The 15,272-nt window shown below is 37.6% G+C and overlaps 1 protein-coding gene across 4 annotated transcripts in view; it reads left to right on the top strand.

Annotated features, from left to right (window-relative positions):
* RCBTB1 (RCC1 and BTB domain containing protein 1) overlaps positions 1-15,272 on the top strand; it is a 71,391-nt gene that overhangs the window by 35,578 nt on the left and 20,541 nt on the right. For 2 of the 4 annotated variants that reach the window (XM_063103514.1, XM_063103513.1), the window contains exons 6-13: positions 449-607; positions 3,424-3,531; positions 3,943-4,085; positions 5,196-5,386; positions 8,452-8,578; positions 10,792-10,943; positions 11,463-11,593; positions 13,845-14,058. In XM_063103514.1, the coding sequence (XP_062959584.1) occupies positions 449-607; positions 3,424-3,531; positions 3,943-4,085; positions 5,196-5,386; positions 8,452-8,578; positions 10,792-10,943; positions 11,463-11,593; positions 13,845-14,054 (1,221 nt within the window). In that variant the 3' untranslated portion in view covers positions 14,055-14,058. The remainder of the gene's footprint in view (positions 1-448; positions 608-3,423; positions 3,532-3,942; positions 4,086-5,195; positions 5,387-8,451; positions 8,579-10,791; positions 10,944-11,462; positions 11,594-13,844; positions 14,059-15,272) is intronic. The other 2 variants (XR_010024093.1, XM_063103515.1) reach the window with 1 other exon arrangement.

The following is a 15,272-nucleotide window of genomic DNA, read 5'->3' as shown; positions in this document are numbered from 1 at the left end:
GGTTAATTTGTGTAAATCATTTAGAACCATTTAGTGCATTGCAAGTACTCATTAAATGGGTTTATTTTATTTTATTTTATTTTTTCGGCAGCTGGTGAGTGTGGGGATCCAAACCCTCAACCTTGGTGTTACTAACACTGCGCTATAACCAGCTGAGCTAACTGACCACCCTCCCCACCTTTTTTTTTTTTAAATGATGTTAAGCATTGTTTTTTTGCGATTAATGTCAGCCAATCACTGCCCTCATTTCTTTCTTTTTTTTTTAAATTTAGCAGCTGGCCGGCAAAGGGATCCAAACCCTTGACCTTAGTGTTATCAGCACCATGCTGTAATCAAGTGAGCTAACTGGCCAGCCCCAAGTGGGTTTATTTTTATTTTATGATTATTTGTGTTAGAGGTAGAATTTTCACCCTAACTATTCTTTTTCTTTTTCCCCTCTCTTTTGTAGGTATTTGCTTGGGGCTATAACAACTGTGGCCAAGTGGGATCAGGATCTACAGCCAATCAACCAACTCCTCGAAAAGTTACAAACTGTTTACATATTAAGAGGGTGGTTGGCATTGCCTGTGGTCAGACCTCCTCCATGGCTGTTCTAGACAATGGCGAGGTGAGCTCTCTCTCCATCCCCCTTTCCCCTTCCACTTCCCCTTTCAACTAAATATCAGTTTCTTCATGAGGTGCGGTATGAGATCAGGGTAGGAAGAGTGCTTTGTTTTGGTAGCTCCGTTGATAGTTAACTGGTTACTGAGCTCCTCCTCAGTATGACTGTTTTAAATTCCAAGATTTATCTGCAAGTAAAGATTCTAGCATGTCTAAATTTTATTTTTTGCTAGATGCTAATAGTCTAATGCTTATAGGTGTTTGTTTGTGATATAATGTAATTGATCAAAGAATTTGATATTACCTCTCACTTCAAATGAAAACGTCAACTGTGCAATCATTGTTTTTAATTTTTAAATTTTTTATTTTCTCAATATACATTGTAGTTGATTTTCATGCCCCTTTACCTGTTCCTCTCCACCTCCTCCCCTTGCCCCCCACAACTGTGCAGTCTTTAAAATTAGCTGATGAAGTCTTTGTAGAACCATCTGCCTATACTTTGAATATTTTTTCATGGGAGGAAGCATCTTGCAAAACCAGAATTTTTTTGTGTTGTTTTGTTTGTTTTTTGGCAGCTGGCTGGTACAAGGATCCAAACCCGTTGACCTTGGTGTTATGAAGCAGAATTTTTTTATCCTGATTGTTGTTAGCCTCTTTTAGAAACTTCCTCTTCAGTTACCCTCTACTGTGGTCACCTTTGAGCTGATGGTTACTTTTATGAAGTTGTTTCTGGTTGTAACTTCCACTTAAGTGGGCTGGTTGCCACCTATGCATGTTTTAGTGCATGAAAATTATACAAAGATACTTCTTTGGACACAGGTGTAATGGCATCATGCAGTAGGACTACTGGGGTGCTTTAGAGTTTACCGATTGCACACCTATGTTAGCTTATTTTTTAATTGATCCTGATTACCACCATGACTTCAGAATTCCTTGAGATAGTCATCTAATATCCTCCATTACAGTATTCTCACTTCTTTGTTTTTTAAAATAAGTTTAATTTTTTAAAATTAGTATTATGTAGTTAATTTTAACAAAGGAAAACAAATAAAATGTATAAAGTAAAAAGTGAATATCTTTTCCACAATCTTGTTAATAGTTTGATGCATATTCTTTTGCACTTTTCTGTATGAACAATTATATATGGATGAGTATAGTTACCTTTTTTTAAAAAAATGGGATGATTATACCTACTACTGCTTTTCTCTTGCTATTCTGCTGCTTGCTTCTCCTCTACCCCGTTGGACAGCATATGTTTTATCTGAATCTATTGTCAGACCGTTTATACAGCTTTTCATCATAACAGCTGCTTGGTTTTGCTTCTGTTGGTAACCCGCATCCAGAGCTCTACTGATGGACATCTTAATTGTTTCTAAATTTTTGCTGTTATAAATGGTGTTGCACTGATTTTCTGTATTGCTGTGTGTCTGTGTATATATCTTTGTACACTTATGCAAGTATTTCTATGGAATCAATGCCCAGAAATAGAATTTCTGGGTGAAGAAGGATGCCATTTAAAATGGTGATAAGCTGTTGCCTGATTCCTCTCCAGAAAGTTCAGATGTGTTAAGCTCTGGCACTGGATGAAAATGCTTTTGACTGTCTCTCACTAGGATAGGCCAGCCCCCTCTTCTCTTCTATCACATAACTTCGAAAAGCCCCAGTGTACGCCTGTCTGCCCTGCATTGCTGTGGGGCTTGGGGCCACTGCAAATCTTGGGTTTCTAATCTGAGCTAGGCCTTTTTGCGTCTGTTCCTGGTCAGTGCTTTTTCCTGCTTCCCACACTGGCTACACTAAACCTTTAGCGCTCCTGTCAAACCTACACCAGCTCCATTACTTTCAGCAGCTGGTTCTCCTTCCTCTCCAGGTATCTAAGGGACCCCCACGTGAGTGAAGCCCATGTTTAACCTCTGTCCTGTCCAGTCCCTCTCTTGGTCCCACTGTCACTCCTTAGTTTGGAGCCTTTTCAGAGCTCACCTAATTGCTGATGAGAGACAAAATAACCTACTAAATTGTCTTCCTCCCTCTCATCTTATACGTTCCAGTCACCATTCATGTTGTGGGCAGCATGATCTCTCAAAAATGCAAATTTAGTTAAATAAATTTGTTTTGAAACATTTCAGTGTAAAATTCATTGGTGTACTCCACTTGCCCCTGTATGTTTTTTTTTTTTTTTTTTTGTCACTTTATCCCCTGGCCCTTGCCTTTCGTTCTGGTCTTTTCTCCTCCCATTACCCCAGACGTGTCCAGCCAGGCCCAATCACTTGTATTCTGGACCTGCCTCTAACACAGTCTGTGCCTGCTACCTGGAATGCCTTTGCCCCCATTCGTCCTGCAACCCTGCTCAGATCTCCACTGTCTAAAAAGTCTCCCCTAAACTTTTTTCCTAGAGCTAAATCCTTTCTCCTCACTGTTCCTATAGTGCCTTGATTATATCTCTACTGTAGTGCTTGCTACCTGTCTGCAAAAAATTGGCAAGTGTCCATCTCCTCTGTTAAACTGTGATCAAAGACTTATTCCTAGTACCTTTCACAGAGTCCTCACATACAGTCAGTGCTTAATGTTAACAAGTCTTGGCTTCCTCATATATAAAACAGGAAAGTGTGACTTTCTAACTAGTAAGTCATGGAGTAGGAACTGATGCCAAATTCTGTGATTCCCTAGCTGCGAAATATATTCTATTCGGAGGTCAGTTGTAGGATCACATAAACTAGAATACATGTGTTGAAAGGATCTGACTTGTTTAGATGGACTGGATTTTTATCTCTTCCTTCTTGTCAGCAGTTTTAAAAGCCCATTCTCTCCCTTTCTCTCCTCTCTAAGGTATATGGCTGGGGCTACAATGGCAACGGTCAGCTGGGCTTGGGAAACAATGGCAATCAGCTGACCCCTGTGAGAGTGGCAGCTTTACACAGTGTGTGCGTGAACCAGGTACGTGTAGTGACCTCATGCTGGCTGGTCCCCATCTGTCTTCCCTGCTCCGACTTGGAGGCATATTGGAGGTTTACTCTTCAATTAGGCTTTTCTGGTAATACTCTGTGCCTTCATTAACCGTATTTAATATTACATCTTCCCTAAATTCCCATGAGAAGAAGGAAGACCATGGTGCTGGTGCGGTCAGTTTTGGCAAGTTAAAATAAAACAAAACAAAAAAAATGGAAAAATTAATTCAGTAGCCTAGGTTTAGGCTTTTCTAATGCTTTTTTAAATGTTTCAGCAAATGTCAGTCTACATCTGATGATGAATTGGCATTCTGCAGAAGCTGGCTGTAATCCTTAAGTAGATGTTTTCTCTGTCCTTCCTGTTTTCCTGTTAATGGTAACCATTTAAATTTATTTGCAGATTGTCTGTGGCTATGCACATACTCTAGCACTAACAGACGAGGGCTTGCTCTATGCCTGGGGAGCTAACACATATGGGCAGCTGGGAACTGGCAATAAAAATAACCTGCTAAGTCCAGCACACATCATGGTGGAGAAAGAAAGGTAACTTGGCTGTGCCGTGTCTTGGGACTTTGTGTGTGTTGTGGCCTTGGGACCGTGTGTGGCAGAGCTGTGGTTGGTGTTTGGCTTTGTGACTTTCTATTTATTGACATCCTCATGTTGAGCAAAAGAGTTTTGAGTACCAGCCAGAATGAACATGAAGTTGATATGATTCTTATGCAGCTTTCTAAAAAAAGCTGTGATTGACAGGCGTGAACACAACTTGGTGTAATTCCTATAGACTTCTTGTTGCTCAGTTAGTAGGGAAGTCAAATTGGGTCTGTGACCATGTTGAAATTCAAAGTGTGATATAAACTTTTTCTTTGAGTCAACTAAAACAGCTTTTAAATAAATGAAACCTGCTCTTGAAAGGCCATTATCTGTTTAAATATCAGTTTTATTTAATGAGTGTTACTGGAATAGATGCTTAATGTTTGTTTGGCAAATGGTGAGGTCTTATGCACCAAGTCTTGGAGGGAGTGTTGACTTTTGATTCTCGAACCCTGCTAACAAAGCATACTGAGAAATGGACGAAGTGTGACTTGAAATCCTTCAGATTGAAATGTTCAAAGCCCATAACCCCAAGACCAGTGCTTAGTAGCCTAACAAGTGTTCTGAGCTCTGGTTGGGAACGAGAGAAGAAGTTGTAGCAGGGTACTTCAAAAAGTTCGTGGAAAAAATAAAGTTAAAAGATAATATGAATCTTTCCATGAACTTTTTGAAGATCCCTCATACTTATGAGGAAATGTATATTGAAGACGGTATTTTTTTGCTACTGTTTAAGCCCCTAGAACTGTCAGGACATTTTGTCAGTGTTCATTTTCCTCGTTTACTTTGATTTCTAGTGTGTTTTTTCAGGTAGGTTGTCCTCGACAGTATGTATTATTTATCCTAAGTCAGAGCAAGCATAGGGTGAGAAGTGAGGCAGTCAGGAAGAGGGAAACACAGTGCCCTGATCTTTTGGTTCTGTTGATAGGACTTAGCAGATGATGTCCCTGGATCTTGGGCTATTTTTTGAGGTGTTCTAAGCATGAACTTTGTAATTAACTTGTGTGGCGTGCTGTGGGCTTCTATGATAAAGAAGTGACATGCATTTTTCTTAAAACTTTTCAGGGTAGTAGAGATTGCAGCCTGTCACTCTGCCCACACATCTGCCGCCAAGACCCAAGGTGGAAACGTGTACATGTGGGGCCAGTGCCGGGGCCAGTCGGTGATCCTACCTCACCTCACCCACTTCTCCTGCACGGATGATGTATTCGCCTGCTTTGCCACCCCCGCCGTCACGTGGCGCCTTCTGTCTGTAGGTAAGAAAACCCAGGGCTACTTCTGCCAAGGAAGAATGGTACTATCAACTGATCGATTTTCCTATTTATTTGCTGGTTGTGGGCTCTTTTAGGTTCTAGAATGTATTATTCTCCATTAACTTTAATACTTTTCCCTAAATTAGATTAGAGTAATCACATTTATTCCTATATTATGAAATATACCCATAGACGACTTATTTTCTCTCCTCAAGTACTTTCATTTTAATCAAGATCAAATTCACATAAGATTAACCATTTTAAAGTGTACAATTCAGTAGCATGTAATATATTCACAATGTCGTGCAGCCACTGTTTATCAAGTGCAAAAACATTTTCATCACCCCAGAGGAACCCTGTGCTCAGGAAGCAGTCACACCCCATCTTCCCTCCCCACTGCCCCTGGCAATCACTCATCTGTTTTTGTTCCTGTGAATTTACCTATTGTGGATATTCATAAAAACGGAATCATACAACATGTCATCTTCTTTGGGTGCTTTTATATAATGTTTTTGAGGCCCATACATAGTGCATGTATCAGAACTTCATTCCCTTTTATGACTGAATAATATTCCATTGTACATATATACCACATTTTTTTTTATCCGTTTATCTGTTGATGGACATTTGAGTTGTTTCCACCTTCTGACTATTGTGAATAGGGCTGTTATGAACATTGGTGTTTAAGCATTTGAGTAACCTGTCCTTAAGTGCTTTGGTTATACTAAATTGATTACATAATTCCATATAATACTAATCTAATCAAAGATGAACTTTTAAAAAAGTGAAGAACTTGTGGTGTTTCAGGTAATGAGTTAACTCCATCTTCTTTGTCTCTTTGTCATTCAACCAGTTTCAAATTCTTTATTTTGGAAGGATATCAAAACATGTATTATAAAGGGTAGGGAATTCATAATGATCTTTTATTACATAATCTGTACCTTTTCTGAATATTATTTTCTCTGAGTCCATTATTGGTTTAAGATATTAAGATATCTTATGGCTGAGTAGCCATTAACAGGGTGATTTTAATCTCTTTTTCTTTTATGTCTTGTTCATTTCTGCCTTTTTGCCAATGTATTTCTTCTAAGGTGTTCTTTTGTTTGTAAGTAGAGGGAATAAGTGGGTCATGATGCCGTGTACTTAAAATTAATGTAGTTTTTGACAACCAGGGAATTTGGGTTGCTCAGCAATTGGTGTTGGAGGTTAGTCTTCTAATATGGGTCATGCTCAGGTGTGTCAGACAGCTGGAATTGTCTCATCATTAGGTGACTAATCGTTATGGTCGTGGGGGCAACAGTATGTTTAGGAAGAGTTAAGCTGCTTGCTGCTCAACTTAAAGTGGAACCAACTGAACATTTCTTTTAAATTAATTTTGCTAGGTTCTTTAGCCATAATACAGTATTTTTTGCAGTGAATATTGCAAATAGAAGAAAATGAGTTCACTAAGCCGGACTGTTTGGCCATAATCACACTTACGTACAGCGTGCACAGCCAAAGCACTTGTGCACATGTCCTCAGGCTTCTGAATACTTATCCTGGAGCTGTCTATAAAAGGCTTCCCCAGGTTCTTGCATCTTAAAGTGGCACAGGTGTCCTTTTCAAAACAAAAGTCCTAACATTTGTAATGTTAAGTTTGGAAAAAATATAGTCGTTGAATATATCTTTTAGATAACTTCTTTCCACCCACTGAAAATCAGGACTGTTTTTTTCCTCTCAGTATATGATCTCAGCTGAGTGTTGGGAAGGTCAGATGGTGAATTCATACTCTTAGGAATAATTCTTCTCTGAAAGGAGAAGAATTTGTTGCCAATTCTTGTTGCCAGAAACAAAGAGGGAGGGAGGGTCATTTCAACCCTATGGCCAGATGCAAAAGTTGAAGCACTGAGGATAAGCTGGTTTTTTGGATGGGCGGGGTAGCAATCTAGACCCATGGACTACTTATCCATCTTAGTCATTTCCTTTCTTTTATTCACCAGCGATCCAGGATACAGGGTCAGGGAAAGCCTGAATTTTGAGGGGCTTTCCACCTTTCCTCCATAGCCAGGAGAGCTCTGTGTTGTGTGTGGTTGAGGCAAGGCTATAGATTGAGATCACAGGGCTTAGGCAAGTGATATTTCTTAGTCACTGTCCCTCCTCTTAGCGTTGCCTTGATAAATACCAGGGCACCGAGTGACACAGCTTCTTCCCAGACATGGACAGCTGAGCTCTATAAGTCACCTTTCTCAGCTTGTGGGCAGGTGAAACCTGTCTCCTACATCCATAGGCTTCCTTCAGTGCCCGATGAGGATCTCTGAAATTTTTTTATCTCCCTGTTAGCCACCCTCTACTTTTTTCCCTTCTTTCAAACATGTGAAGCATAAGAAAGTGTTGCATGAATTTGTACAAGTACCTTTACTTCATAATAACACAGTTCTACTTATCAGGTAACGTCATCACATGTTCTTGTAAAACTGTTCCCTTTGCATATACATTGTCTCAAAATAAAGTTGCTTTGTTTTGAGATAGTGTGTAAGGATTATTCTTTGTACATTGATATTTAGGGCTAAGAGAGATGTTTAGATTCCAGATCCCTAGGAAAAGAGTTTTTCTGCTTAGGAACATGCCTGCTTAACATTACCACTTAAGTGGTTAGTTTGTTTCTTGGACCTCCTTGAGTTGAATATGCAACTACACCAAAGCAGAGCAAAGATGTTTTCAGTGTTTCAGTCAAGGGAATTTGACAGGTTCTTAGTACCAGAAGAGAACCACTCAGGTTTTGAGAGTAGTTGTTGTATCATCATGGACTACCTGTAACTTTTCCTTTTCTTTTTTAAATATACATTTCTAATGTTTAACTAAGATTTTATTTGGCCTTTCCAAATATTTTTATTTCTTTTTGGTAGTTTATAAACACAGGGTACTTATTTTAATACCATGAAACTGATTTGTCAATAAGGCATGAACTCTTGTGAAGTAAAAATCGAATAGAATTACCCACCATGCTGATGATGGTCTTTTTAAAAAATCTTTCAGATCTTGAATCTGTTTCCTGAGATTTCTGTATTAATAATGTTTGTTGCTTTCAGAGCATGAAGACTTTTTAACAGTTGCAGAGTCACTGAAGAAAGAATTTGATAGTCCAGAAACTGCTGATCTGAAGTTTCGAGTCGATGGGAAATATATTCATGTCCATAAAGCTGTTTTGAAAATCAGGTATTTTTGCATGAGCTTAGAGATGTCAATAACCTTACTTTCTTTTTGCCATTTCTATTTCTTTGTTATTCCACAAAATGAATACTGATAAGAAATAGCCTTGGCAGTAGAGAGAAATATCACAACTTAATAGTTTTGCAGATAGTGTCAATCCATTTACTATCAAAGAGCTTTGTGTGTCTGCTCATGTGCCTTTTGGAGAAAGTATAATGTGGGAGTATAAGTATTTGTCTATATTGTTTTTTTAAATTAAGGTTCTTAGGAATACTTATATCCATCTAAAAATGTGTTTACATGGTTAAAAAATATGCAAAAGGTTGTCAGTGAAAAGTATATAGGTCTTCTTTTAACTGTTAAAGATTGATTTTCCCCAAGTAGAAAACTCTCATAGGAATACTGGACTTCTGGCTCTGAGGGACATCTAATTTTTAATTAAAGAAAAGTTCTTTAGATGTAATAAATGGTAGGAGTTTCTTGTATAAATGTGAGGAAACTATGCATTTATTATTAACTCTTTGGACTGTTGCTCCCTGAGGTTGCCATTACAGAGAAAGAGGCACATAAAATCAGACCATTAAACTGTCCATTTAAAGGTCTTTTTGGAAATTTAGTTAAAAACTTATTTGTAAAATAATACATTTTAAGGGAACTGAAAAGTCATATGTCATTCATTACCTAAGGGAGTAAATATTTGAATCACAGTATTAATTGAAAAGATGAACTGGAAATGCTTCTATCCATGAACCTGTGCTCAGCCAGTCTGCTGCTTTCATGTACAGTTTTCTGACCCACTGCATCCATTATTCTTTAATTAGACAGTGATTTCTTTTTTACATCTCAGATGGAGTACAGTGGTCCCCCTTATCCTTGGGGGGATACACTCCATGACCTCCAGTGGATGCCTGAAACCACAGATAGCACCAAACCCTGTATATAATGTGTTTTTTCTTATGCATACATACCTATGATAAAGCTTAATTTATACATTAGGCATAGTAAGAGATTAACAACAGTAACTAATAATAAAATAGAACAATTATAACAATATGCTGTAATAAAAGTTATGGGAATGTGGTCTCTCTCTCTCAAAATATCTTACTGCACTGTACTCACCTATTTCCAGACCTCAGTTGATAGAGGGCACTTGAAACTGCAGGTAAAGGGGAGGACTACTTTAATCTCTTACGTAAGTGGAGCCATTCTTTGAGTATTCCAAATGGATTTTTGAAAATATTTTATGTCTCTTTGTACTATATATCACATTAAAATAATTTGAAAGGGTGATTTTTAAAAAAAATGGATAAAGTGGGCTGGCCCTGTGGCTCACTCAGGAGAGTGCGGCGCTGGTAGCGCCAAGGCCGCGGGTTCGGAACCTACATAGGGATGGCCGGTGCACTCACTGATTGAGCGTGGTGCGGACAACACCGTGCTTGGGGTTGCAATCCCCTTACCGGTCAGAAAAAAAAAATGTATAAAGTATGTTATACTTTAAAAAAATCCAATATTCAGAAATCGGTTCCTCATGCATGTAAATACAGTTTAAAAAGACCCACTCAGGTTTTCTTGAAATAAGTGACTATTCTAGTGAAGTTGAGTGTTTTATAAATAAGTTTGTAATAGGCTTGAGAGGTGAGGAGAGGGAGCAGACAAGGCAGGGAAACAAAATAGCAGTGGTGGCTGTTTTTAAGATGAGTCAGAAGAGAAGAAAAATCACATCAGGTAATGGAATAATAATCAGCTTTACATAATCCAGTTAACATTTAAAACATTTTCAAGAGTTTACTGGTTACATAAAACAAACAAGTGAATCATTTAAATGATGTTAACTCTGTTAGTCAGAGTTTTGAACTCTCATTTCTGGATTTTTTTCATTATTTAAAATGCATTTCTGTATGTCTTTTAAAAAATAAACAAATGAGCAAAAAACTTGATCAGAGTGGGAACTGTCAAAAGGAAACAGCAGTGCTGTTGAAGTGCTGGGTAGTTCTAGGGTCCGTGTATAATTTTTAATATTTGAGAGGAGATCTCAAAAATGAAAGTGTATACGAAAGTTGTACATAAAAGCCCTTGCCAGGGAATGTTTTTAGGGTGCTAATTCTAAAGGTTCACGATCCTGTTGTGTGTGGGCCCAGATATAGTAGTGAAGGAACCCCTAATATCTGCTTAGCTGATTTCATCACCTTAATTAGGAAACTTTTGCTGTTCTGTTTTAGGTGTGAACACTTTCGATCTATGTTCCAGTCTTACTGGAATGAGGACATGAAGGAGGTGATAGAAATAGACCAGTTTTCCTACCCCGTGTATCGTGCCTTCCTCCAGTACCTCTACACAGACACAGTGGATCTGTCTCCTGAAGACGCCATAGGTACCTGAGCCGCACCGGACTGGCCAAGCTGTGTGGGCAGGCAGATAGCTCCTCACGTGCCTAGAGTAGCGAAATGTGAAAAGTTTCAGGTTTATTGGCTTTTACATGGTTTTTAAAAAGGATTTGAAGTAAATGTCTTTAAAAATAGTATTGTGTCATTGTCATGGTTAATCATTGCAGACACAGTTTATGACTGTGGACTTATCTTAATTTTTAAATATTGATGTATAAGTTGCTAATGGATTTAGCATTTTGGAAGCAAAGTTGGGGGGGAAATTTCATGTTTTTTCTTTGGTACTATAGAAGATGTCGAATAAAGTGTATAGGAGAGGTATGTTTTTGGAGGTGGGAGAGTTAGGGAGTAAAAAAGAATTTATTTATTCAAATTCAGAATGTTATTTGCTGAGAAACTTCTGCTGACTTACTACATAACTGTTCACCAAAGTGAAATATGTATGTTTCTGAATTATAGGAAATTATTGTAAACTTGATGAAATCTTTCACACTTTTTGCTTTTAGGTCTTTTGGATTTGGCAACATCTTACTGTGAAAACAGATTGAAAAAGCTCTGTCAGCACATTATCAAGAGAGGAATTACTGTGGAGAATGCCTTTTCATTATTCTCTGCTGCGGTCAGATATGATGCAGAGGTAACATAAAACAGCAAACAGAAAACCAAAGCCACCCTTGTTTAGTCAGTGAACTGACTGATCCTTAAAAATTGAAATCTGACTTTGCTTCTTTATTTTCTGTTCATTGTTTCAAAAGTGGTTGTTCCTCTACTTCCATTTTAACTAAGATAAGAAACTGACTGAGGTCCCAGCAGCTGTACTGCAGGTTGGACTATAAGGTGCCACACCCAATTGGACTAACAAACTGTGTATTTTAGTTTCAAGTCTTTCTCAGGGTCAGCATATATGTTTTTTCAAGATCCACTTTGCTGTGTCCCCAACTCTACCCTGTCATAAGCCAAGAATGCTGTATGATTTATATCTGTGTGTGCTCTGAAATTCTATTATTGTCTAATTATAACTTACAGTTATTCACATGTTAAGAACTTCATGTGGGCTCCTTTCTGTTTTTGCACTGGATTGCATTCTTAATCTAGGATTCATGGATTTCTATGAGAGTCTATGAATTAATGCGCTTTTAGGAGTCTGAAATTTTATGTGCATTTTTTTGAAGTTAAGAATCAAAGCATCAGACTGTAAGCTCCTCATGAGCAGGAACTGTATCTTATTCATCTGTGACCCTACAGTGCCTGGCAGGTATTAGATACTTGATGATAAATGTTGAACTCAATGAAGGTAGTACCACCTAAAGAAGGCATTAAGGACAATTAGTGAGCTAAAGGTTGGTGACATTCAAGATGTCTAGCTAAGGTATGCATGTTAAATAACACAATTAGCCTACTATAGGTATTTTATCATCATTTGACCAGGCAGAATACCTGGTATCAGGGAATTTACCCGCAAAGGTCTGTAGCTATGGCCTTTGAGGTATAACAGAAGACAAACTTCATATTTATCACACTTAGAGATTGAGGTTGACCATTACATCTTGTATTTTCAAAATGTATCCTGTTTTTGTTTGAGGTTATATTATAATTGTAAATATTTAATAAGGTCAAATATAGCTGACTTTGCCTAAGGTCTGACAAGAGATAGAAAGATGATCAAAGTAAATCACTTCTAATAGAAAATGGAGGTTTGAATTTTTTTCCTGTTCTTCCTGTGACACCATAAACTTCTTTCTTAGAAATGCGGGGGTGGCTGGTTAGCTCACTTGGGAGAGTGTGGTGCTGATAATGCCAAGGTCAAGGGTTCAGATCCCCTTACTGGCCAGCTGCCAAAAAAAAAAAAAAAAAAAGAAAGGCAACTAAGAATAGAAATGCTATTTCTTTAGATTTCATTTCCACCCAGTGATATAATTTTAAATTGGGTTGATGCCATTTCTTTCAGTTTGGTGATTGATTGCAGAATCTTCCCTGTGCCTCTCCACATTCCTCCTCCCATTAACAAGTTACACCCTTGGGATTACCAGAGCAATTACACCAGTCAGAACAACTTGGTCAGAGGCAGACATTTTGGCTGTAGTTACTGGAAATTTCTACTTCCTCTGCAGCTAAAATCTACCCTGTAAAGTCTATAGAGAAAGCCTTATGCCTGCCACTTGTACCCATGCCAGCTGATCATTTCTTTCAATAGTTTTCATTTTTCTTATATTAAGTTTGCACATTAAAACTGTTCCTGTGGAGAGACTGCAAGTACATGTGATTCCTCAGAGCCCGTCACAGTGTGGGTGTAGAGTTGTCACTCAAGAATGCATGTTGAGGGCCGGCCCGTGGCTCACTCGGGGGAGTGCGGTGCTGATAACACCAAGGCCCCGGGTTCGGATCCCATATAGGGATGGCCGGTTCTCTCACTGGCTGAGCGTGGTGCTGACAACACCAAGTCAAGGGTTAAGATCCCCTTACCGGTCATCTTTAAAAAAAAAAAAAAAGAATGCATGTTGAATTAAATGAATGAATGAGTGAATTGTATTTGAGACATCTCACCGTGAAGGTATGCTTTTTAAAAAAATGTTAAAAAAAACAACCCCCAAAACATAAACCCCACAAATAGTACACATTCAATGTAGAAAAATTAGAGAACAGAGAAAAGACAAAAAGAAAAAAAATAGCCTCTTTCTTTCTAGGGTATATTTTTTAGGTTCTGATACAAGCTATATAATTGACTAATGTACTTTTACATTTTATTTCCTTAATACTATAGAATGTACTAAGTAAATAAGTGAAGTATTTAGAGTACAAAAATAAAACCCACTTACTATATCTATTAATTGATTGGAAGCTACTAATAAGTGAGATTGGAAATTAACTGCCAAAACTGTTATTTTCAGGAGCTCAACTTAGGGATACTAGGTGACTTTGCCTTCCTTCTGAGGGTCAAAATGCTAGAAAAATGGAGACTACCTGCTTCTCACATTTCTTCCGTTTTCTATAAAAGTTATTACGGTTCCTCCATGTCCACTTTTGATAAGATAATTTTGAAGCACGTGTCCTCACAAAAGCAACAAAAATGTATAGACTCAGTAATTACAAGGATTTGAAAAGGTAAGTTGATTCTTGTGGACCCCATGTGTTATAAATGTGTTATCAAATTTCCTACAAGTTTAATCAAAAAGGGCTTGAAAAAGGAACACTTACATATTCCTCCAGTACAGACCTGAATAAATATTGATGTCAAGGGAGAAAGTGTGCATAAAATATTGTCTCAAGACAGTTCATTATCACATTATAAAAATTTTGGAATGATTCTATTTATACTGATTTTTTTTTTTTCAAGAAATGTTTTTCTACGTATATTTGAACATTAGGAGAAACATTTGGGAAGTATTATTTGTTTAACCAGAGTAGGGAATTTTCCAGAAAAGGCTCCTTGCTGAGCAACTTACAGCTTATGATTTTGCTTTTGGTCGGAAGCAATAAATATGAGCCCAGGAATCTAATTCAAAAATTGGTTCCCCAACCAATATGAGTATTAGAAAGCTTTGTGCTAAAGCTTAGATGGTCAGCATTTTTTTCTTCTTTTAGTGGGCCAAGTGAGGTTTTCCATGATCAGTAGGCTGTGTAATATTTTTTGTGTACTGAGAAAAAGCACGCTTATTTTTTCTTATATGGTAGGACATTTAAATATGTTCTGAAAAACAAAATGCACTTTGATCTGTAATATTTTGTACTTGATACACTATAAAATGAATTGTAGACTTATGGTTTTGGGTTTTGTTTTGTAATTATTTTAACAGGTTTGGACAGAGTTAGGTGTGGATTGTGATCCTTTGCCATCTGGAATGTGTCTCAAGGGTGGCTTATGACACAAAGGCAACCTGTCTCACCCCCGCTAACTAGTCTTCCAAAGAAGTGTTAACATTCACTTCTTTTAGCTGTGGAATTTTAGGACTGGATAAGAACTTTGTTAAAGGCTGAATTAGCATTTAAAAAAATAAGGATATTAAGACTATCAATTCTTTGTTTTGTTTTGTTACTAAAGAAAATCTGTGGAAAGGAAAAACAACTCATTTTCAGAGTTTGTATAGTGATTGGAATAATTTAAACGTTTAAAGATTTGGAATGAATTTATAAATTATTTCAGAATTGCAATTTTTAATTTTCATCTTCCTTGTTAAGTACAATAAATCTGCTATTTTATCTGATTTGCCTTTGAACCACTTTATTATAATCTCACCATAGAATATCATAAACATAGAGTTTAGTTTCTAATATCAAGAAGACTGTATTAGACCCCTCGGTTTTACATCCTTTTCTTC

Source organism: Cynocephalus volans, chromosome 7 (assembly GCF_027409185.1).
Source record: "Cynocephalus volans isolate mCynVol1 chromosome 7, mCynVol1.pri, whole genome shotgun sequence".
NCBI classification, from domain to species: Eukaryota; Metazoa; Chordata; class Mammalia; order Dermoptera; family Cynocephalidae; genus Cynocephalus; species Cynocephalus volans.
This window is presented reverse-complemented; position numbering and strand designations above follow the sequence as displayed.